Source organism: Tachysurus vachellii, chromosome 12, assembly GCF_030014155.1.
Source record: "Tachysurus vachellii isolate PV-2020 chromosome 12, HZAU_Pvac_v1, whole genome shotgun sequence".
Classification (NCBI taxonomy): Eukaryota; Metazoa; Chordata; class Actinopteri; order Siluriformes; family Bagridae; genus Tachysurus; species Tachysurus vachellii.
This window is the reverse complement of record NC_083471.1, coordinates 16256692-16282199: the sequence shown is the minus strand read 5'-3', so window position 1 is coordinate 16282199 and position 25508 is coordinate 16256692. Positions and strand designations below refer to the sequence as shown.

General features: G+C 37.3%; 2 protein-coding genes across 4 annotated transcripts; one reads left to right on the top strand and one right to left on the bottom strand.

Annotated features, from left to right (window-relative positions):
- Positions 1-9213: 9213 nt before the first annotated feature.
- On the top strand, positions 9214-13322 carry otpb (orthopedia homeobox b). 2 transcript variants are annotated; one of them, XM_060883474.1, is made up of 3 exons: positions 9214-9250; positions 9599-9993; positions 12012-13322. In XM_060883474.1, the coding sequence occupies exons 1-3, from the start codon at positions 9214-9216 to the stop codon at positions 12516-12518; spliced, it is 939 nt and encodes a 312-aa protein (XP_060739457.1). In that variant the 3' UTR covers positions 12519-13322. The 2 variants fall into 2 exon arrangements, with proteins under 2 accessions (XP_060739457.1, XP_060739456.1); XM_060883473.1 differs by having other exon boundaries at positions 9214-9289.
- Positions 13323-18243: 4921 nt separating this feature from the next.
- Positions 18244-25508, bottom strand: ckmt2b (creatine kinase, mitochondrial 2b (sarcomeric)). 2 transcript variants are annotated; one of them, XM_060884008.1, is made up of 10 exons: positions 25365-25508; positions 23120-23285; positions 22275-22473; positions 22027-22122; positions 21726-21947; positions 21269-21354; positions 19730-19853; positions 19515-19649; positions 18923-19048; positions 18244-18493 (listed from the first exon to the last, which is right to left on the bottom strand). In XM_060884008.1, exons 2-10 carry the CDS (start codon positions 23263-23265, stop codon positions 18377-18379), a joined length of 1251 nt encoding a protein of 416 aa, XP_060739991.1. In that variant the 5' UTR covers positions 23266-23285; positions 25365-25508; the 3' UTR covers positions 18244-18376. The 2 variants fall into 2 exon arrangements, with proteins under 2 accessions (XP_060739991.1, XP_060739990.1); XM_060884007.1 differs by lacking the exon at positions 21269-21354 and adding an exon at positions 20412-20497.

The following is a 25508-nucleotide window of genomic DNA, read 5'->3' as shown; positions in this document are numbered from 1 at the left end:
AGCACATTTATTTACCATGAGCATAAGGAAAATAATGTTTTTCGTTAAAAAAATCGTTAAAAATTACGTTCAAGTGGTCACACACACACACACGCACACACACACGCACGCACACACACACGCACGCACACACACACGCACACACACACACACACACACACACACACGCACGCACACACAGACAGCTACAAAACACTTACAGTATAGTCAAATGCCTTAGAAAAGAAACCAAAAGCAAATGAACGAAAAAAAATGGTGCTCTTAAATATCGAGTAATGTTTTTATTTACAAATTGGGCGCATTTTTATAGATATATGGGTTGATAATACCTCACTAGGTTCTCTAAATCATTTCATGTTCTGGTGTGTGTTTTGCCCCATCCTACAGAAAGGGGCGCATCACACCACGAGTAAGAAAAGAGAGAGAGATGAAGACGGGATATTAAGGAACTCTGCAGAGCATCCAGGCCAGAATGGAATGATTGATGGCGGGACAATGTGAAAACAGCAGGCCGGAGGAGGCTGTGGAGAGGAGGCTGTATGTGTGACAATGCGAAAGAGCCATCTCCGAGAGCCTCTCGGTCTTTGCCGTCTATTTGTGTGTGTAATCAGTGCAGCCCCCCACTCTGTCAGTGCTGTTTACCCGCTCATTCTCTCTACAAGACACTCATTGACATGGGATAGATGGGGATAATCTGGTGCAGAAAGCGCCGTCTTTAAAGAGGTTACAGCCAGGGATTGGGTGGTGTATAGTCGAGCTTTCCTTTCCTTACATAGCCGAACACACACACACACACACACACACACACACACACACACACACACACACACACACACACACACACACACACGCACGCCGCTTTGTTTCTGCACAGTGTATATCAACAATAGGTTTAGGCGGAATGCACAAAAAATGACCAGCACTTGGTCGCTTGCTTAGCTTTGATTGAGTGTGTGTGTGTGTGTGTGTGTGTGTGTGTGTGTGTGTGTGTGTGTGTGTGTGTGTGTGTGTGTGTCATGGTGAGCGCAAGCATAGAATTATCTAACATTCATGACATTATGGGGATATTATTGCTCCAGGCATAATAATAATAATAATAATAATAATAATAATAATAATAATAATAATAATAATAGTAGTAGTAGTAGTAGTAGTAGCTGCAGCAGTGCAGAATTAGTGAAGGTTTGGTGCAGATTTGCTGCAGATTTAGGTATTATTTATCAATGGAAGGTATTCACAAGGATCTCACAGGTGTGTGTGTATGTGCTGTGTGCGTGCGCATGTGCGTCACAATGATAATAATATCTTACATTCATGACATTATGAAAACAATTATTATTATTATTATTATTATTATTATTATTTATAGTTTATATTTATAGTAGTGTTAGTTATATTATATACATTTATATTTATAGTAGTTGTAATAGTGCAAAAAATTAGAAATTAGGGTTAGAATTAGGCATTGATTAACTGCATTAAATATTATATCAATGGAAGGTCCTCACAAGGATAGCACAGGTGTGTGTGTGTTAGTGTGTGTGTGTGTGTGTGTGTGTGTGTGTGTGTGTGTTCGCGCGTGTATGTGTGCGTGTGTCTTAACAGAGCACATCTTTACCAGCTGATGCCCTGGCCTACCCCCTTCCCAACACAGCATTTAGCCTCCTTTTTCTTGAACATCACTAATTGCTATGCCCATAGTCAAACGCACACACGCACTGTTCACTAATGTTAACATTGCTATTCAGCAGGCCATCTCTGCATGACCAGCCGATCCATAGCTTGTAGATGGACGTGCGACTGGGGCTCTGTGTCTGTACTGGCTCATCGACAGCCCTGGCTGAATCGAGTTAACAACGCCTACCACAATGCTGCTGACTGGGTCACACATCCATTTCATCTATCCTTCTTCTATAAACACTGACTACTAATTATAGACTACAATTATTTAATTATCATTATTATTAATGCGTTTTTATTGTAGTTAACTCTATTTGCAACATTTGTATATCATGTATTGAGGTATAAACCGCATCCAAAGTCTGCATCATAATTAGGGAGACAACTTTAACCGGCATTGCCACCTTTATTTAGGTCTAATACATCTTTGATAAATAAGAGAGACCAGTGATTAAATATGAATGCGATCAAACAAAAATGAACAATTATATAGCATTTCTGCACCACATGCACTATGACGCACTGATGCATTTTGTTATCATCTCAAGAGAGTGCAAAAGTATAGGCTAAGTTGAATTTTCCCACTGCGCATCCTAGTACTCTCATGCACTTTATAGAGCTATATCAGTGTCCTGTTGCAGGGTTGGTATGTTAACAGACATTCATTTGTCCAAAATGTTTAAGGTCGACTTTGCAGTCGATTGACTCGTCCATATGAAAGCTCGCCGCCGCCCTTCCGGTTTCTCACCGCTTTCGAGGAAGCCACAGTCATGCAGTTCTCTCTAATCGCCACAATTAGTCCTGAATTATCACCGGACCCTGACAGACGTTCCTTGTAACTCTCCTTTATTTTCAAACGGGCCCCTAATCAGCGGCTCTCATTACAGACGCTGATTAAACTGCAAATTATCCAGCAGCGGCCCCTCACGCGCTAAGAACGGCTCGCTCAATATCAATTAGGGCGCGCGGCGCTCCTGCAGCCTCCGACTGCTCGACGGTGCCACTTATTAGTTTGGAAAACAAGGAAATTGCTAAAAAATCAACGGTCAGGGGGAAGAAGTGTGACACGAAAAGGTTTTACGTTTGAAATTAATTCTCTGGTCACTTTATCTGCGGGGAAAAAAACTCCCAATGTGATTATACCAAATATTTAATATCTGGGAAAATAATCTGGCTCTGAAAGTCATTATAACCTACCACGTGACCCGTATACCTACCTAGTTAAACTGCTATTTAATATTATAATATTTTAGTTATCCTTAAATAAATTTTAAAAATCGAAATATCTTCTAATATTTTTTTCTTTGTTAATATATTTATCACATATGGAAGAACCATCATCCAATTTTAACTGTTTAAGCTGATGAGACCATCCTAATATGTCCCAGCCATATTAAATAAACTGTTGCTTCCTTGGAAAACAAGTCTGGGGGAATTATTTCCACAAAAACAGCACCAAGACAACGGTAATTTATCATAATCTTGTATAGGTATAGAAGAAAACAGGCCAACACGCATTTATACAAAGAATGGTTTTCAAATTGTCACATTTTTTGCGTGTGTTTATTTATTTATTTATTTATTTTTATTTTTTCTTTTGTGCAATATTGATTATATTAATAGGCAGAGTTTGGAAATGGCTCTATATAAACGTGTATAATGGCTAGCACCAACAATGTCCAGACATAATGAAACAGTTAATGTATCTTATATTAGTTCAATTTGTAAATCCGACCCACCAAACATGGTGCGTGGAAACAAGCTACAAACATGTAAATACATTACATTTTATGACCTTACTGTGTTATAATTCAACATAAACCTACATTGCATATATAGGCCTAGTGGAAGTTTTCTCTCTTTCAATAAAACTATGGAAAAAGTAAAACATTAACAAATGTTGTATTAGTTACAGATGTACATAAACAGCCAACTAATAAGCTTTTTTTATAAAGTAAAAACTTAATTTATATCAAATTGTAGTCCTTTATGAATAAAACTCCAGACTTGCGTAGGCCTAATCCCCAGCAACATCATCAGTGTGAAATTAACACCTACAGAGTTACAGAAAAAGTATTTATTTGTTCCCAGCTGGATTTATATTAACACTATAGGTGTTAATCCATATTGAATATTGTGACCAGGGCTTACACTGGGATTTCAGAGGTGGAGAGCTCCATTTATTTCATAGATAGATAGATAGATAGATAGATAGATAGATAGATAGACAGACAGACAGACAGACAGACAGACAGATAGATAGATAGATAGAAAGATAGACAGATAGATAGATAGATAGATAGATAGATAGATAGATAGATAGATAGAAAGATAGATAGATAGATAGATAGATAGATAGATAGATAGATAGATAGATAGATAGAAGAAAAATAAATAGATAGATCCATCTATAGACCATGCGACCAGATAGACCATGCGACTTTGTTCTTGTTATTTGTGTTTTCTTTATGTATTATTTAGAATTTTTTGAATTACAGTGACATTATGGCACATTTTATGGCAAAAATATATTTTATAGCTAGCAACACGAAGAGAAGGTGAAATATGAAATTCAGCATAAACGCAGCAGTTAACAGTTTCCTTGGAATCGTTTCCTATTAAAGCAATAATAAACTGTATTAGGCAGTATATTGTGTGTTATTTCCCATTCTGTAATTTACATCATCATTACATTGAAGTAATACAATTCAATTCTAATTGCCGTTTACATAGACAAGTACATGGTTCAACGTTTGATGAGATTAAAATGGACCTTTATATTCATTAAATGTAATCTACTGCATTAAAATGATTTGTTTTGTAAATAAGTTAGTTATTTATATATGGCCTAATAGACATAATCGCTAGCAGGTACATCTAATGGAGAAGTAGCAGTATATTGACCATATGTTTTAATAATGATAAGTTAATACCATTATAATGTTATTAACATATAATAATAATAATAATAATAATAATAATAATAATAATAATAATAATAATAATAATAATAATAATAATGTTGTTGTTGTTGTTGTTGTTGTGATGAGATCATTATATCTTACTCATTTTTGTCGATCAATCATTACTGTCCTACTTGGTCATAATCCCCACTCTTCAGAGCTTCATTATAAGAAACTAAAGATTGGACAACAACGTCTCTAACCGCTAAGTTAGTCTGTCCCAATCAGTTAATCTGAGCGTGAAGCTAGCATAACTTTGACATCATCCATTTGGAGAACTTAACTTAGCATAACCTAACAGTGACAGGATGCCTTGATGGAAATGCAGTGAAATCCCAAGTAATTGACACAAAATATGACAAACTATTTCAGGCTCTCTGAGCAAAGAACACACATTGCTATGGATGAGCCCCCATAATGCAACTGATTAATGCCGGCTCGCGCGCGCACACCAGCCGACTCCATGAAAAATGAATTCTCTGCTGTCATTCCGACAAGCTAGTAAAGCCGGAAAGAGACTATTAGCACGAAATCATTATCAATAGCGATATTTTCAAACTCTATTATAGCAATCAGGCTGGAATTTATTCAGTAGATTTAGCTCGTTTGGGCATAATTGATAAATAATCAAAATGTGTCAATGCAACTTGCACAAATTTCACTAACAATCAAGTAAAAGCAGCCAATTTACCACCTGACTTGGTACGAATTAGAGCTAAATTGACGATCAATTAATCTTGGGAGGGCCAATGGTGTATTTTGTGGACAAGCAGCAGAGAAATAGACAGGAAGGAGCAGAAAGGAGTTGAAATGTCGCGGCCTGTCCATTTAATAGTCGTAAATTGTTAGATTTATGGCATCGTTTAACGGTTTGAGAAAACACACTGATCGCGCTATCACTGCGCAGTGGAACCCATGTCCTGTTCATCACAGCCACACTACAGATATGACTTCTAAACGACGGCGTTTTATATCATTGTAGATGACCTACCATTGAAATAAGGGACTTCCGCTTCCGAGTGTTGACGTCACGGGGTTAAAAAAATCTGAATTAAAACTGTATATTGAATAAAAATATTGTTTAAAGTAAAACCAGAACAGAGTCACTACATGTCTGTAAATTAGCGACATATTTAATCAAATTGCAATATCAGACACGGTGTTTACTGAAAAGAACGTGTGACTTGGTTTCAGCTTAAATGCTACTGCTGCATGAAAGTAATTTGTGGTGCCATATGGATATTTCTCACCATATGGAGGAGACTGAAATGACCCAGAGTTTTTTTTTGTTTTGTTTTTTAATTAACTTATTTTTTTTGTAGGGTTTCACTTCCAAAAAAGTAAAAGAAGTAAACAAAACAATTGTTGAACTACTTGCATTGCTACATTATTATTATTAGTAGTAGTATCCCATGAAAGACATGGCTGAATGAACAACAATTTTTGGTGCGCGAGAAGATTGGTCTGACTCAAATGCATTCTGGTTCACTGTAGCCTTTCAATGTACAAGGTCAGTGAAACTAATTATTTTCAGTACTAATTTGCTGATGCATTAAATTGCATTAGCAGTGTGATTAAGCTGGAATTTAATAATTACCAGCACATGTTCTTAATTTAGCGCAACTCAGAATGACCACTGACCCAAGTCCTCCTTTCTTTCAAACCATTGATCCACCTCTTTTGAATGAAAGATATAAAATGTAGGCTGTTTAAGTTTTTGGATTTGTGGGTCCAGTACAATGGCTTATCTTTCATTCTGTAAGTTATTAATATGTAGTCTGATATTGGAATATTACTGACAAAATATTTGTATCATTTTCCAACGTTGTCACATTTATTTAATGCGAGCTCATAGTGTGTATTATGGAACTTAGGCCAGGTGCATCATTATATTTTAACATTCTTAATTTTATTATTTAGTCTAGAATAATGCAGGGTATGAAACCTTGAAAAAAGGGAGATGGAACTTTGATATAAAAAATCTAATTACGTTAAACCATATTCATCTTTCCCAACCTTGCCACCAGTGATTAGACATTAACACCTAGGTAAGATGGTGAAGGTCCAAGATGAAATTAAGCATTTGTAAAATGCTTCTAGGATATCATGGCCTATATGGATGCAAAATTTAGTGGGCAATATGATAAACATGTGTCCATCAAACCGGACGTTAATCGAGTGCGTTTGGACAGTTGTCGTGTTCATCCCCTAAAGTCTCATTACCCACCGTAATGGAGGCTAGTTGCTCCGTGACACACCAGCGCTCGGTTTCATTACGGTAATCGCCGTCCAATGCTGATTATTTTATTTAGACCCTTAATTGTATTCTTTCCGGATAACTCACGTTGTAATCGGGTCCACACGGAGGGCACCGAGTCTAATCACGGTTTGAAATGCGACTGGGGTCACCACCTTGTCTGGACGAAGGAGAAGACATCCGTTGAAGCTTGGGGTAGTTACCCTTTTTGGTGACATCTATTGTCCAAACGGCAGCCAAAACACGAAATGGAAATAATAATAATAATAATAGTAATAATAATAATAATAATAATAATAATAATAATAATAATAATAATAACCCTGTATGTAACTTATAAGAATTATCTTATTATTATTATTATTATTATTATTATTATTATTATTATTATTATTATTATTATTATTATTATTATTATTATTATTATTATGTGCTTTTTTTATTTTATATCATGGGACACTACTGCAATATATTTCGCATTACTACTAAACAGCACAATATTCATTTTTTGTTCATTATTATTATTATTCTTATTATTATTCTTATTATTATTATTATTATTATTATTATTATTATTATTATTGCTGTTGTTGTTGTCGTCTGTTATTTTCACGTATCACTTATTCCATACTATTACACACGTGCTGTAAATTGTCTATTTTACTATTTTCTTATCATTTGAATGAATTTTATTTTATTCTTATTTTTATTTATTTATTTATTTTTATTATTTGTTTTTTGCTTAAGTATTTTCAAAAGCATTTGCTATGCGTCTCTTTATTCTGAGTGAATATTATACCCGTGAAAATATTTCCGACAGAAATAAAGAGAACACTAACCTATAGATCGTGTCCCGTAGGCTAAAGGCTGTAAAATATCCCTGCTTGACACGACATGCCAGTTTGCTGTGGTGAGTCCACCGGAACCGGAGCTTAAAGAACCCTGACTGCGCGCGCACAGAGCCACGGCTGAGCGTTCAGGACCTCCGGGCTCATGTACAGGGTTAGACATGATGTACACATCGGCTAAATCCAAAACTGCACACTCCAGGATACCGTGCAATAAGTAAAAAAATACCATTTCCTCGCCATCGCCGTGGCTAAACCCTAAACCGAGTTTTGCTGTTCTCCATAGTAGGTAAAACAAATAACGTTATATAAACCGGTTAGACTTTCTATTTGTACGATACGGCAATTGACGCTTTTTGCACTCGTTTCGTTTTTTTCCTCCGATTGCATTCACTAGAAGGCATCCTTTAAAAGGTGTCTTACGTGAAAATCCAACGTTAGTTTCCAGTGTTCAATGCAAACACTTAATAATAGCTGTGATTTATTGTTATAGTATCGTTTAGTTGGAAATAAATAAAGCACATCAAATGCATCGCCTGCTGATTAGTCTAAATGTTGATACAAACCGAAGCAACACATTAGACCTTTCCTTTTCCAAAATAAGATGCATTGACGGTTAACACAATATTTGCTGAATGTGCACTGTATTTAAACACTAGTGTATTATAGCAATTCCTACCCTAATAACCTACTAATCTCACAGAAAATATCGAATTTGGCGCTAAATGCCTCAAGTGCTTAATGGCCTTGAAAATGACTAGTTGGAAATGTACTTTGGATGTGTGGTTAGCTGCCTCAGAGAATTAATCGCATGTGATGGATGGATTCTCCTCAAATAAAGCTGCAGTCCTGCTTACACACACGCTGCATTAAACTGACAAAACTTAAAGCAACTACTGATGTTTTTTTTTTTTTTTTTTTTTTTTTGCCTCGTCTGGAAATTTGGCTGCATCGTTCCTGCACACGATTCGTTCCCTTTACTAAAATAGCTGAACTACTATTTGTAACTTCATCAAACGTCCATTCATCTCAGTTTTGGAGCCTTTCATTGATTTTGCCGTTTGTACATTTAGCATTTTTTCCCCTAATAAAAATAGATTTATTATAAACTGTTTGTGCGCCATGATTATGAGCTCATTTATAGCCTACAATAAGGGGCTGATGCTATAAATCAGAGCTGATATTAAGGAGACAGTAATTGCAGACGCTGCTGGTTTATGGATGCTGCTGGTTGGGCGCTTGAGCTCGCAGAGGCGACATTTCCAGCCTTCAATTCTGATTGGCTCTCATATGAGGAAGCTCACGCGCTCATCCACCTATTAAGCGCCTCCCTGTCTCTCTAAAGAACATTATAATGCTCGCAGCCACCTTTTTTTAAACGCGCGGAGAATTTTTCTTCATTTGGCCACTCTATGCTGTTTAAAGGAGTTAAAAGTTTTAGGGCTAGTTTCGGCAACGGTGCGCGATGCTCTCTCACGCCGACCTCTTGGACACTCGCCTCGGTGAGTTACCGACATCCAACTCCGGTCTTCAGCTCCACTGTAAGCTATGGAGGAACTTTCCATTTATACAATTATGGTCGGATTTAGCCTTAATGCTTAATCTAATTTTGAACTCGATATTGTAGGCTAATTCATTATCTATTGAATTAATTACCTAATCTAACCTATTTCATCAACCTTGTCTAAATATTGATAAAGTGCACTGAGGAGCTTATGTGATGCAGCTTGAACTTGTTTAGGAATATTTTTTTGGATCACTCTTTGCTATTATCCGACTAGATAAATGTCAAAATGTTACTGTATTTTCAGTGCCATGGAGAAACTTAATTTTGCCCGGTGATTTTGCAGGGATGAAGGATGCCGCGGCTGAGCTGCTGGGCCACAGGGAGGCTTTAAAGTGCAGACTCGGCGCGGACACCGGACACCCGGGCGATCTGAGCTCTGGACCGGACGCGGTCGAGGGCGCCACGCTGCTCCCCGGGGAAGATATAAGCAATGGTGGATCAAACCCCAGCGGCATGCAGCAGGTCGGCGCCAAGGAGCAAGACAAACAGCAACAACAACAAGGTTCCAGTCAGTCGGGTGGACAACAGAGTCAGCAGAAACAGAAACGACACCGGACCCGATTCACACCGGCGCAGCTTAACGAATTGGAGAGAAGCTTCGCAAAAACCCACTACCCTGATATCTTCATGAGAGAGGAACTGGCGTTAAGAATCGGATTAACAGAGTCCCGCGTTCAGGTGAGACAAAAACACCATGCTCAAAGAAACGGAAAATAATCATTTCATATTTTACAAGCAATTTATGATGATGATGATGACGATGATGATGATTATTATTATTATTATTATTATTATTATTATTATTATTAGCACCAGCGGCAGCATTAGGAGGAGTAGTAGTATTCTTATTATTATTGACATGTTTGCTGAAAGTTATTACAAACACCAAATCTCACAGGGTTTAATGAAGTGTTTATATGAGTACAATGAGCACAACTAAACACTGAGATTTATTTACATTCATAAAAATAGCGATTTTTATATTTCACCTGTAGTATAAGTGAAAAAAATACCTTAACAAAGTATTAAGTACTTTAATATTTAATACTTAAAGTATTTAAAGTAGTAAACAATGACGTATGCCTGTGATGCATTTTATTTTAGTTGTGCAGCTTATGTCCAGTTGCCTTAAGGATTAATGTGTAATGAACTTAAATAGAATGCATCAATAACAAATCATATAAACGATAAAACAACAAAAAAGTTTAGAAATAGAATGAAATTTATTAGATAATAAAATTTATTTAGTACTTTTAGCGCTTTGGATTTCGCTCTGGTTATTTTCCAAACTGTAGAAATACATTTGTTTTTACATTTTATTTCATATTTATACTTATACTTATTTGGTAATTTCCTGTGTTCTGTATGCATGTGTTGTGATTTCTGAGTTTAACCTCTTAATAGGCCTAACAGTATTTTCTTAATATATTTTATGACTTTAAAACTATATTTTCATAATTTACCAGCTCATAACAATTATTACGTTAGCCATAAAGCCGTGGGCCGCTTGAAGAAATGTCAGAATGATGATAATTAGTCGCCAAATGATGTTACTTGCGATTAATTATACTGAACGTGATCATCATCATTAGTCAAAGCAAATTGCTCACTTGTTCAAATATCAAACTTTTTTTTTTTTTTCACAAAAGAGAGAAAGAGAAAACACACACACTCGAAAATTGCAAGTCTATTTTCTGGATTTATTTTCGGCCCAAATGATAAAGCACCTTAGGCCAACCAACCATTTGTCTCTGGAATTGGTCTATCAGGCACCAACGTCTTCATTCCAGTCAAGCAGCAAAATATTATTCTCCAGTTTATGATGGCATAAGAAATAGCATTTCTTTCTGTCAGTTACAACCCTTAGCTTTGGGATCGTTTGTGACCCCGACATTAATTATTTGTCAGCCTTAAAATATTCTGTTATGTGTGAAAACACAAAAGACTTTTGGGCAAAATGATACCACGATATTGCTTGGTTAGAATGTATTAGATCTGTGCAGGCCTGAAATAAAGAAACAGTTAAAACGACGTGGTATAAGGATTAAAAAGAGGAATTGCAAAATAATAATAATAATAATAATAATAATAATAATAATAATAATAATAATAATAATGATAAATAAATAAATAAATAAATAAATAAGACTTCTAGGCCTTGATCATATTTTTACCAAAATGTTTTATTACATTTTATCAAAATATTATATATATATATATACATATATATATATATATATATATATATATATATATATATATATATATATATATATATATATATATATATATGAATCCGAGCAAGACCGAATAGCTTATTTTGTATATACTGCACTGTAACAGAGGTCCTCCAGAAAGAATACTGTGTTGAATTCATTCTCAGCATTAACTAAACCCTCAAGGGGTCTTCGAGAGTTCATTTGGGTTCCTAAAGGGTTCTACTTGTAATCCTTCTGAGAGACAAAGTGTTGGATTTTTTAAATGGACCCGTTACGGCTTCCCTTCAAGAAGACAATCATGCTGTGAAAGTAGATTAGTGATGAATTAACCATTTCAGTTATTGACGAATGTAATATTTTGGTGTTTATTGGTTTCCAACCAGACTCCTGAAAACACAGGTGATGTTTATTAGGTTTTTGTTTTTGTATAAGAAGCCTGTGATATTCGAGCTCATTGTGGTTCGTTTTCCTGCGCAGGTGTGGTTTCAGAACCGTCGGGCCAAGTGGAAGAAACGCAAGAAGACGACGAACGTGTTCCGGGCTCCTGGCACGCTGTTGCCCACACACAGTTTGCCGCAGTTTCCGACGGCCGCTATGGGCGACGGCTTGTGCTCGTTCCACGCCAACGACGGGCGCTGGGCCGCAGCGGGAATGGCCGGCGTTTCTCAGCTGCAGCTGCCGCCGTCACTCGGCCGACAACCTGGCATGGCGCAGTCGTTGTCGCAATGCAGCCTGGGGGGTGCGCCGCCGCCCAACTCCATGGGCCTTTCCAACGGTCTTTCGTCTAACGGCTCGGGCCTGCAGTCGCACCTGTACCAGCCCGCGTTCCCTGGCATGGTGCCCGCCTCGCTTTCCGGCCCGACCAGCGCGAGCGGCTCGCCTCAACTGTGCAGCTCCCCGGACAGTGACGTGTGGAGAGGCAGCAGCATCGCCTCCCTGCGCCGCAAAGCGCTCGAGCACACCGTCTCCATGAGCTTCACCTAATCACAACGTCGTTTGCGTCCTCGTTAAAAAAAAAAAAAAAAAAAAAATTTTCACGGACGGTCAAGAGCCACTCAGGATCCGAGCTCGTAACTGTGAAATTACAAATTGGCAGCCTTAAAGGAAAAAAGCGGAAACTCACAATATCCAGACGACGTTTGACGCACATGCGCAGTAGTAATAGCGTCCGCGTTTTAAAACGTATACTTTAATTCGAGTGTTGGATACGATTTGTTGTTTACTAAAGTTTATTTTCTTCTTCTGATGTCCTTAACAATTAATATTCGTTTTTCGTATTTATTGATCATTTATTTATTTACTTATTTATTTACTTATATTCATTATGCTTGTTGTTGATCATTTATCAAAGAACAGCAGCGCGTGCTACTGCTTACGTCATTCATGACAAATATTTATTAATGTTGATTTTTATTTATTTATTTTCTATATATATATATGTTCGAGGCAGCCACGTGTACTGCATGCTATGATTGGTTTAAAGCATGGGTCACGTGTGGATTTTTTTTCTTTCCAATTTTGTACAGGCAACGAATAAGATGTATAATGAGCAAATTCTCAAATAATCTGAATCAGCTGCATGTATTGGCAAGAAAGAGCAAGGGAAATTTACATAACGCAAAATGATCTTGAATAGGATACTTGTGTAGATAAAACTAATTCTTGTTACCTGCTGGTCTGTTTGTGATATGTTTTGACTTACTGTATGTGCTTACTACTGAAATGTGTTTTTCTTAACGTTAATCCTACCAAATGCAACACACCTGGGCAGGTTTATATCAATTTATTGTAAATGGGTGAATAAAATCATTTTCAGTAACGTCAAAATTGAGAATGGTTCATCTTTGCATAGAGGAGCATATGGATGCATCATAAAAATGTCATTTAAATCAAAATATGTGGGACGATTGAGACATGTGATTAGTACCAAACATCAACAGAACAATTCGCAGTTTGATGATTGTGACTGTGAGTATTCAGAAATGTCAGAAATAGCCTGTGTTGGCATGTGCTATATGAAACACATTGTAATATCTGGGCAATGTTTCACAATAATCAAAAAGATTTTTTTTGCTAATAAGCACTCCAGTATTTTGATTATTCACTGTCTTGCAAGGATGAGAATTGTAGATCGTTTGAGTATTCTGATCCCGTGCCATTTCCATCCATTAAATTATTTTATATTTTATATAACATTTTATAAAAAACAGTCTGCTTAAAAAATTAAATAGTTATAAAATCATTGAATATCTGAAAGTAAAAAAAAAGCACACACAAATAAAAAAATACAAGAAGAGACTTTTTTAATACTATACAGACAACTGGTGAGTCTCTCACTCTCTCTCTCTCTCTCTCTCTCTCTCTCGCTCTCTCTCTCACACTCTCAAACACACATACACAAACACACATCTCTCAGAGGGTAAGATAGGAAAATCTAAGAACACTGAGATCTAGTGATTGACAACCGACAGAGATGCCTTTTTGTCCACATGGGATGGAGTAGGATTGGAACCAATTAGCGAGTAATCAGAGACATGTTTTGCTCCTGCATCCTTTGTGTGCTTTGAACCAGTTGCCATTGGGGATGCTTTACAGGCCACAAATATCTGCTTTGACCAACCGCTGACACAATAAATGGTCAGCTTGTGTGTAAATGCACTTACAAAAGAGTCAGGCAGTCAGAAGAGACTTGTCATTCACTGACAAATCAACAAATCAATGTTTTTGTGGTAGGTCAAGTGTAGTAATAACACTGTTTGTGGAGGAAAAAAGATTGAATATGAAAATTAATGAATGCACTGTGTTACACGTTTGCAAAGTGCATGGGAATAGCTCTGATGACAAAGATAGTAGAATTAAATGTGACATATTTAGCTGTGTAAAAAGGCACACAATATAAAATATAGAATATGCTATAGCCTAGGCATGGTTTAAATTGTTTTTATTATAAATGAAATTAAAACAATAGGAAATGTATTTTGCATATAATGCGCATAATGTATCATGTATAGTGAGACAACATAAAGACTGGTGACAAAATAAAGGAAACTCCGGTGGCTCTGTTATACGATAGGAAGCATTTTGCTGGCATGGTTTGGGTTCACTTGTCCCCTTAGAATAAAGGGTCACTGCAAATCAATACAAAGTTATTCTGACTGATCACCTTTATCCTATGATGAAACATTTCTATCCTGATGGGAGTGGGTGTCCCCGCCCCCATTCACAGGGCTCAAGGGTCACTGAATGGTTTGTTGAGGATGAAAACAATGTAAATCATATTCTCTAGGCATCATAGTCACCAGATCTCAACCAAATTGAACCCCTATGGAAGATTTTGAACTGATGTGATAGACATTGTGCTCAACCACCATAACCAAATGAGGGATCCAGTAAAATTCCAGAGGCTTGTAGGATCCAAACCAGTGCACACTGAAGCTGTTCTGGTGGCTTGTGATGGCCCAACACCTTACTGATTACTTTATGTTGGTTTTTCTTTTCATATGTCACCTGTAGATATATACAGAATGTAAAAGTAAACATTTGTATTCAAAATCCTTAGTCCTTACTTAAAATTACATGGGAAAAAACAGGCCAATAAAACAAGGCCAGTTTCGGTATGGACTTTCACTTTCCATATAAAGTTAATTGTCTCAGAGAATTAGTGGATGAGATCTCATTGAAACAACAGAATGGGCAGAGTGTGTGAAAAGCTCCCCCGGTCCCTGAACAAGCTCCGCGTACACATCGATCATCATCAGCCTCAGCATCTGCTCTGAGAGGCCCAGACTCCCTCAACCTCCTGTGCTTGCCTGCTCCCTATAGAGGCACATTTCTTATTTTCTGCACTGTGCCAAATTTATGGTAAACATTGTATGATAATCAGATGATTGCAAGATGTCAGTAGATATGGGTTGTTAAGTGATACATTGGGCCAAAGGAAAAAAGAAAGCCTTGTGGTGTTGGGCAAATTGGGCATATAAATCTTTCTGGCTCTAAGACATAATTTAGTGTATCAGCTCATTACTGAGGCTATTATGAGTTGAATAACATGTCAGAACATGCAGATACAAAAATATCCCTTCCTTTGGTGATCTACTCAAAGAAATACACAGCAGCAACTTTGCATCATTTAGGCCACTATATTTGGTGTAAACCCAGTCAGTGTTACAAGATGTATGATGCTGATGAAGAGTCACACAACAGGATTCATAACAGTCCTTCAAAGCCCTGGTATTTTCAACATATGAAGCTGACATTGCTTTTGAAACATGTTTCCATGCCCTTTGCTGTAGCCTTCCTGCTTTGCCACCTATACTTGCCCTTGATTTCCACTGTCAGAGCATGGAAAGCACCCCACAGGCCCTGACAGGAGCGACAGCTCGGCGGTAAATCAGAAATCAGTGCCGGAGAGGGGAGCAAGCCACCATGAAGGTCACAGCCACAAGCGTGCCATCTCATGTCTATCCAAACAGTGCACACATCCGTGACCGGCAGGATGGCCCTGTCTGGGACCTGAGTGGGTTGTCTATCATAATCTGGTAATCCCCTGGTGTTTTTGATACCCAATTATCCTGCACAAATGCATTACATTTAATTGCACCTGCGATGAAACAGATATAAAATAACACACAGAAGAATATAAAATCCTGGATGTAAAATTCTATCTGTTCTGTTATTTATTTATTTATTTATTTATTTATTTATTTAGATCACAACTAGGCACTGCTTTGTGAATTTAAGATGGATTTTTCACAGCGTGTTTATTTGAATAATCTACATCAAATCTAGGTAATAATCCCGCCTGTTAGGTCTGTTAAGACTGAACATATTTGACAGCGTGTTTGTCTATAGCAAGTGTAGCGATAATGAGTGTTTTTCTCATGTTTGCTTACTGCCACCTGCTGGACAGTCGTTCAACAGCATGCAAGCTGGATAAATGAGCTTGATATAGAATTTGAAAATTAAAACTATCACTTACTTTTACATAATATTTACAAATCGGTGTTTTGCTGTGTCATAGATTTGTTTGGAAAAAATGTTCTTGTCAAAAGTGTGTTATATATGAAGGAATAGTATTATTAATAGGATTTTAGTATAACACCAGAGGTCAGGGATCATAGATCAAAACTAAGCATCTAACTAAGCATCTCATCTGCATAATCTTCCTCTTGCTTTAATTAATTACTGACAACCTGTATGGAAAAACTGCACACATTAAAAATTACGTAAATAAATAAATAAAAAGAAATATGTGAAAATGCAGGTGAAAAACAAATAGGCCTACATTAAATGTGAAAATGAATGAATGAATGAATGAATGAATGAATGAATGAATGAATGAATTATATGGGTTGAGGGGGTCTTGAAGAAAGAAAAACATGATGTTAAAATGTGCTGAAAATAAAAACATAATGAAAATATGTGAACAATAAAATATGAAGTGCTTATTATCCACATGCATAAATGTGCAAACCATCCACACGAGAAGTATAAAGAAATGTGAGGTTTCACTGAAGATAAAATAAAATTTTAAGGAACTGAATAATTTAATACACACTAGGGAAATCTTTGTGGAATGTAGATTGTTTAGAATGTTTGATTTCTGAAACATTTGTATTCACTTACAAATCATGTGTTGTAAATATATGTGCTCGATATGTCATTTCTGTCTTTATCAGTTGGAGTATTGAATTTTTTTTAAATTAACCTAGAGAATGGAAGAAAGCTTACATTACTTACAGAGTCCATTGGTGACCATTACTAAAACAGCATGCTTCCTCATTCATTCCCTACAGTGCTACACAATAGCCTACTATAAATACACCTGGATTCACGTCAGGCCTCTGGGCTACGTGCTAATAGTCACTCTAAATGGCACACAGTGTCGTAACCACTTAGTTGAGAAGTCGCCACAATGCACTGATTTGTGATTAGCATTGCATTAGAGAAGGACGGCTGGTCATAGTTCAATGCGAAATGATTTCTGCTTGGACACACATACTACTCTTCCTCCACCCCATGCCACAGTATGCGCCCTCCGCTGTGGGTTGTAATGGTATTATGAGGCACACGTCATTAATCCACTTGCAGTAAAGGAAATCAGCCCAGTAGAAAGTCTTAGCTTTGTGCTGATTAGACAAGACAGGCTAGGTCATGGTGTGTGGACCGGTATAACTGTTCATTAACACACTGTATTAGATACAATGTCCAGTGTAAATGATAGGAAATAGTGTAATCGAATCCAGATTAATTAAATAGCAAGGAAGGAATCTATTGGTTCTGTGTATATGGTACAGTGTATTGCACATTTGATATCAGAACCTTTTAAACCACCAATAATTTGACTTATTATTATAAATATGTTACTGTTTGGATACGTCTAGCTATTACATTCTCTCTCCAAAGAAGCTGGTTTGCAAGGAAATATGTACTGTAAGCCGTCTAGCTAAAATACAATTCAGGTTAATACTGTATGAGAGAATTCAAATGTTTTAAAATCATAATGCTGTAAATATTCTCCATAACCGATTCATCTAATAGATTAACATGTGTTCTGCCTTCCTGTGCATCATGTGCTATTATATAAAATATATATGTCAATGTCTGAGATGTGTTTAACCTGTAGACTTGACTACTACACATTGAAACCATTTTACCCATTGCATTACCGTTTGAAGGCTCTAGACAAAATCCACCAAAACCACAGAGCTGTTTTATTAGGAGGATTTATTGGAACGAGATTTCCAGTAAGACCTGAAGTAGTAGTGGTGATTGCAGAGGGCATGGCCTGTGGGTTTCTCATCAGCCTAGCTCCCAACTGGACATACTCAGATGGAAGATGCTCATTTCCTGAACTGAGCAATGGGTGGTGGGATTTTGATGTCCTGGCCTTTCTCCAGTTTCTTCTCACATTCAATCAGAAAGCTGACCCCATCGATCACACACTGAACAAGCTCGACCTTAAACAAAGGAAAGCTTTAAACATCTGCCTTAGAAACTCAGCAGTGATTATACAATCATTTTCCACACACAGATTAAGTATAACACTAAATTCCACAAGGAATCGGGGGATAAGCAGGCAACCACCTTATACTGTTTTAGTGGCTTGTGCTTTATGTAATGCTTTTCCATGGGGACAGGATATCTTTAGATCGACACTTGGAGTAAACTTGAATTGAAATATCTTGGCAGCTGTCACAAATGAAGTCAATATGTTGTGTGACTGTGGTCGTAAGGGGGCTGTCTCTGTGTGCCATCTGATTATCCCTCATCTTCCAGTATAATAGACTTAGTCTGCCCTGCAGTCTGAGGATTTACCATTTCCACTGATCAATCTTATTAAGGTGTTGGGGGAAGATTTCTTCCTAAGACATGAGCAGGATATTTACCTCAGACTTGCCCAGACGGTCAAGGTTAGATATATCGAAAATGTCACCGACAGCAGCAGTGTCAACTCCACCCGTACCACGCTTCTGTAGTCTGAGGTTGTCTAGGATCTTAGAGAAGCGAGGGTCCTGACGTAGTAAAGAAATGGCATCAATAACATTCTCATAGAATCACATTTCACTTGGTCAGTTTGATTTACATTTCATTATTGTGAAATCAGATTTTAGAATCAGATTCTAATCAGAATTTACAATAAAATTATGCATGCATGATTCAACCAACAGTACCTTTCTGAGGAGAATGAAGAATCATTTGACTTTATAATCAATAAGCCAGATTCATTTCTCAGTAATTTGATATGGATTGTAGACTCATTTGATTCTATAATCAAACGATTCATGCATGATTCAGCTCGGAGTACATTCATTCAGAAGATTCATTTAGCAGTACCTTGATGAGGAGGATGGAGAATCATTTGATTCTATAATAAAATGATTCATACACAATTCAGTTTGCTGTACTTTGATGAGAAGGATTGTAGAATCCCTTTTTTCATGTAATCAAACAATTCATGCATGATTTAGCACACAGTACCTTACTAAGGAGAGGTAGGCGCACATGGACTCCAGCTCTTAGTCCAGTGCCCAGGTTGGAGGGGCAAGTCAAGATATAGCCCAGGTTCTCATTCCACATGAATTCCCAGCCTCTCTCCTGAATTAGCCTCTCAACCTAAGAGAACCAAAGCCAAGACAAAACCATATACTGTCTGGCAAACAAAAGGAACAGGATTTTCTTGTGCTTAATGATACCTCTTTTAGACCTCTGCAGAATCTCTCAAAGACTCTCTTCATGTTGCCACCCTTCTCCATGGAGATGACACGAGTGTGGTCCTCTTCATTGATCCAGATTAAGAATGTTTTTTCATTGTTGTGCCTGGAAGATAACATATTCGACAGATTTAGAATTTCAAATAATGTCTAGAATTTCAAATAAAGTCTAGACTTCTAGAACATCAATATGTATTTGAAAAGCTTAAAAAATTCCTTATTATCATGCCATTTACCAGACTAAATCAGGACTACAACACAGTAATTTGAAAGTTATGCACCAATATCATGCATTATTTTACTTTCAGTATAATTACGATAGCAGAGCTGTGAGTATTGGCTGATACCAGAAACTGATCAGAATCTCTTAGTAACCAAGACAACTATGTGCAAGCTTTTTTGGAAAGTTTAAGTGCATTGAAAACATCAAAAATCTCTGGCTGATTTCCACATTAATGATTTGTGTTACTGTATTTCCCATAATACCGAAGGTTGGATCCTACACAATACCTATCCAGTATTTCAGGTCAATACCAACCCTGCTACTACTAGTGGATCAATACATTTCTAGAAAATAACACACACACACACACACACACACACACACACACACACACACACACACAAGCATGCAGTCTGGTGGTGCAAGTCTCATGCACCATACCAGATCCCCCTGGCATCAGGCCAATCCCGAGCCATCCCTGCACAAGTCAGCAAGGGTGAGACAGGCTTGTCAAATAGGAAGTGATCCTGGGATGAACAGACCAATTAGGAACAAAGGTGAAGAAGAAGATGACCAAAAAAAGGGGAAGTTCATAAAAACTTAAATATGTTTCCTAATTATACCACAGCGCTGTTAAATCCTTGATTCTGATTGAGCTGAATGTTTTGATTAATCATATAAGAGCAGCTCAGACCGTAGTTACAACCAGCTCATTGTAATACAATGTAATTAAGTATTGATGGTATGATGTAATTGTAATATGGTGAAGTTTCCAGTCTCCAGAGCCAGATTTGTAACAGTCAGAGGTAAAGCTCTAACTTTCTGGTCAGAGGGATTTGTTGTTTCTCAGCAACACAAGTTGCATTGTCTGTTTTATTAACTTAATAAATGAAACTAAGAAGAACAGTGAAGAAATGACTCTTTATAGACTGTTTATAACAAATGACGACAGGAAAAGTTTGTTGTGGTTATTAACACCACATTATATTTTAACAAATAAAAACCTACAATCATTACAAATTGCTGTGGTATAAAAATGGTAAAGCACAACAGTTGTTACACAACTTTAGCATGGTAACAGTAACTCCACTGTGTGTCAGACCACAAGTCCTTATAACAGGACACATTAATATCCCACAGCTAGCTGATCTCTGGGCTCTATGATTAAGTTCTCCCTTAATAATATTGTAATTGTTCGGGAAAGTTTACATTACCTTCTCAGCCTATTGTATAAAACTGTGTACTACAGTCTATTGTTACTACACATTAACCACTAATAACTATTCACTACACCTTACCAAATGCCTCGAGAATCAGGCCAGTCTCTGGCCATACCAGCTGCAGTGAGGAGAGGAGACACTGGCTTATCAAAAAGAAAGTGCTCCTGAGATGAACCAGCATGTGACAAGAGCAGTAATGTTTGTGTTAGTGGAGTATGCAAAACTTCATGAAGGACATTAATTAATATTTAGGAAAAGATTTTCTTTGGGTTCCAATAATTGAATATTGCTTAAATTAATTTGTTGGTTATATAGTGAAAATCAATGAAAAAGGACTGAAACAAATGATTTTTATTATTATGTTATCAAAGGATGGTGAAGGATGTCTGTGTAAATGTTTTGTTTTGTTGGTCTTTGCATTTGTATTTTGCATCTAATTTCTCTTCTGTAAATATTGTAATTGTCTGTTTGAAAAAAAAAAAAAAAAAAAGGATGGCTGTGTATGCTACATTCAACTGGTATTGTAATGGCTTACATCAATAAGTTGTTGCTGGTCCTTTTCAGACATCTCAGTCAGACTGTAGTATTTGCCTGAGAGATCGCCTTTAAGTCCAGACAAAGCCTGGACGGTCACTCTCTCCACCTCACGTCGTTCAGCACGGGAGCAGGCCGGGGGCAGGCTGAGGCCACGGATACTGCGGCCAGTGCGCACACGGGATGACAGCACATATTTGTCATCAAAAATCCCAGAGGTGATCTGCACCAGACAGCAATATTGTGTATTACAGTCAGAATACAGAACTCATTGTCTAAAATGAGAGAAGAGTATCTTCTACCTTTGAACTATCAAGATCTGTTGGGTGCTTCATGGTCCTGGGGTCATAGCCATTGTGCCTCTCCTTGATGACTGGGTTAAAAAGGTCAGCGAACATCTGAGGATTACAACACCATTTACTAACACAGCTCAAAAATAGGCTTACTACAAGCAGCTAAGGCAAAGAGCTTATCATTTCAGAGAACTAGTTTGCTACAACCACTAACAAATACTAACTCTTTATAACCAACTAGCATCATGCTAACATACCTCATAGCTCTCCTCATCACCTGCCACCATGCCTACAGTTTTGATGAAGGGATGCCCAGGGTTGTCCACCCCGGTCTGAATGCACTGGTCCAGCGTCCAGTTGTTTGGAGTGACCTTGTCCCTCAGCCGAGCATAGATAGCAGGCGTCAGAGCAGATGCCATGCAGTTGTTGTGCTTACGCAGATCTGGGTAGTCAGAGCTATGCGATATAGAATGATGCAAAATTTAAATGTAATTTAAATTAGATATTTTTATCTCTAATAAACAAAGTTGGCAAGAAAAATCCCTCTCAAAGGATATTAGAAAGGGGCCATGAGAGAATCCAGACTCAAAAGGAGAAACCAGAAAGTGTGATTATAAACAATTTATGTAACAGTGTGGTATAATTTCAGATGGAATTAATAAACCAAATACGTACTGCCAAAAAACAACCAGGATTTTTTTTTTTAAATAAAATTATCTAGTACTGTGTGTGTGTGTGTGTGTGTAGCACACAGTACATGTAGCTTCAGGCCTCCTGATACAGGATCATATTTCTGAGCATATGAAGTTTGGCAGGAACAGTGGAGCAGAGTGTGACTTTATTTCAGTGGAAGTGACCTATAACACCCATAACTATAATCCAAGTGGGTCAAAGTTGCTCAGGATATATATGAATCTATAAACTGACCATTTCACACAGTTCTCTTAATGTCATCAGTGAAACTAGTTTGATCTTGGAATTATATGCAGTGCCGTTTAGAATAGCTGAAATATGATTTGTATATGGGGTAAATTTAGCACTGATTGTCTTAATTATTTTTGTAGTCTTGAAAGGTATTTTAATATGTGAGTAAAGCCTTCACCTGGCTGGATAAAGCTTCTTCCTCTCAGCAGCATTGACACCAGATTCATTCAACAGATAGCCGGATGCCAGGGTGCCGGCGCCCACGCTGGCCATAAGCATAGCCGTGGTACGGCCGGACAGCATTCGAGTGAAGGTGCTGGCCATCCTTATTGCCCAACTCTAACCTGGGTGAAGTGTAGAGAAACAATTGTCATATACAAGGGGCAAACCCATTACTAACCTTTTGAAATTTTCTTTAACAAAGAAAAGGTATATACACTGAGCTTTTCTGATAATGAAGGGTTTTTAGCTTCCTAAAGCTTCTGTTTAATTTCACTGATAAGGAAACAATCTATTAACTGAGAATCTTTAAGGCTTCCCCTAGAGGGACAAACTGAGAAAGCTTTTAAGATGCTGGATTTTTTTTTTAGGAGTGCAGCCTGATAATTGGAATGGCAAGAGTAATATACAGTGCCTGCCAAAAATTCCAAGCCATATTGTCTTTTTTTTCAAGCTGTGCAAGAGATTTTTGGAGAGGAAGGTGATAGTGCTGTCTGTAATGAAACGGGCAGCCAAGTCAGCCAACCTTAACCCAGCAGAGCTGCTCTGGGAGTAATTGGATCGAAATATTTAAGAGAGGTGTCCAAGCAGATCCGCAAACCTCTGGAAAGGTCAGCACAAGATGTGGCAGACGATCTTCGTGGAACACCTGAGTGCTAAGGAAAGCTTTTTAAGGAGAGTTTTTTTTAAAGAAAAATGTATAGTTTTCAACAGTAGATTTCAAATTGAACCATGCATTTTTTATTTAAATAGAATCTTTAGCAATGTTCCATTTATTACTGAAGATTTTTGTTGCTAACCCATTTGCCTGGTCATTTAAATGAACTGGGCTTCATTCAAATCAAAATCGAGCAGGATTATAAATAAATAACGTTATGTGTTCTGTCAGTGCTTTATATGACCAAGAGAAACCCAGAATAATGTTCTACACTTTTGAACAATGAGCATAATAATTGAATAGTTGGAGAATGATTCAAAATAAACCTGTGCTACAGAGATTTATGGAATTTAATTTAATTAAAAATTTGAGAAATCCTGGTTTGCTATTTTCTCTTCACACAGTAAACCAGGTTAGACTTGATCATGTTGAGACTAACAAACTATATTTTTGGAACACTAGGTAGTGTATAATTTTCTGCATAATAAAATTCTGCATATGTAGGGCATCAGCTACTCCTGTGTCATATGTTCTTTTGAACTTCACGTCATGATAGTGTGTGCCATCACAAATTTCACAGGGTCATAGATGTCCTGGGCCTGGGTGTCTTCGGGCATGCAGCATGGCATGAGAAATTCAAACCACCTTGACTTGTTATGAAAGTCATGACAAAAATTCACATGACACCAACCAAGATTAGAATTTAAAATTTCAAAACAGATGACAGAAGTCATGGTCAAGAACCAACAATACAAATAACATCATAAGTATGACTTTATTAAAAAACTGCAATTAATACTGAAGTATTAATAAAAATTCTGGTCAAAGCTATTTTACACTTGAGCTGAGCAGGGAAGGCAGTATTATAGCAACAGGTGTGGCTTAGGAATTACTGCCAAGTCCCTGCTGGCTTTAATTCAACTGACCACATGATCTACAGTGACATTCTAGATCGGTCAGAAGGACTTACAAACAGACACGAGAGGGAGAGAGAGGCCCTGGTGTGAGCATGACCTGCAACGTTAACCGACAGCACTGAGACGTCTAAAACTGTAGTAGACCAACAGTTCAGAAAGGACTGAAGTTCTCTCAGTTCTGAGAAAATGGGAATCTTTGTGGGTTTTAAAAATTCTTTGATATGTTTAAATCTTGGAGTCTGTCGGTGGGACGCCTTAAAAATTCTGTAAACCTTCCAACAGAGTTTCTCTGTCAGAAAGTGCTGAACCCTTTAAGGAGGATAGGAACCCTTAATCTTCAAATGAATCCTTGAAGGATATTCTTTTCTTGTATTTTATTACTACAGAGTAATCAGGGGTGAAATCGTTAAAAAAATAAATAAATTAAATGTGAATGGACAATAATACTAGAAAAAAACATGAACACACTGGTTACTGCGGCCATTATTCTCTATCCTGTTCATTCTATCAGTAACTGTAACAACTAACTGTAAATCATACTCTATTTTTCAAAAAAAGAAAAAATATCAAGTGAAATAATTTACTATCCCTTCACCCATTATGAAACTAGTTTGATTTCTTGTACTTACCTTTAGAGAGAAAGGAAAGATCCTAAAACACACACGCACAGTCCAGCAGGTAGCTTCAGCAGGCAGTTAGTGAGCTTACAGTAGGCCACTCTGGCAATAAGAGCTCATCCCATCAGCCAATCCTATTTCTACTGACAGCATGTG

Excerpts from the sequence above, each read along its gene's own strand:
- otpb (XM_060883473.1), top strand. The coding sequence starts at position 9,214 with ATGCTCTCTCACGCCGACCTCTTGGACACTCGCCTCGGTGAGTTACCG. Across the intron at positions 9,290-9,598 it reads CTCCGGTCTTCAGCTCCACT|GGATGAAGGATGCCGCGGCT; the intron begins GTAAGCTATGGA and ends GTGATTTTGCAG. Across the intron at positions 9,994-12,011 it reads TAACAGAGTCCCGCGTTCAG|GTGTGGTTTCAGAACCGTCG; the intron begins GTGAGACAAAAA and ends TTTCCTGCGCAG.
- ckmt2b (XM_060884008.1), bottom strand. The coding sequence starts at position 23,265 with ATGGCCAGCACCTTCACTCGAATGCTGTCCGGCCGTACCACGGCTATG. Across the intron at positions 19,854-21,268 it reads CCTGATTCTCGAGGCATTTG|GCACAACAATGAAAAAACAT; the intron begins GTAAGGTGTAGT and ends GTTATCTTCCAG. Across the intron at positions 18,494-18,922 it reads ACCGTCTGGGCAAGTCTGAG|GTCGAGCTTGTTCAGTGTGT; the intron begins GTAAATATCCTG and ends CCTTTGTTTAAG.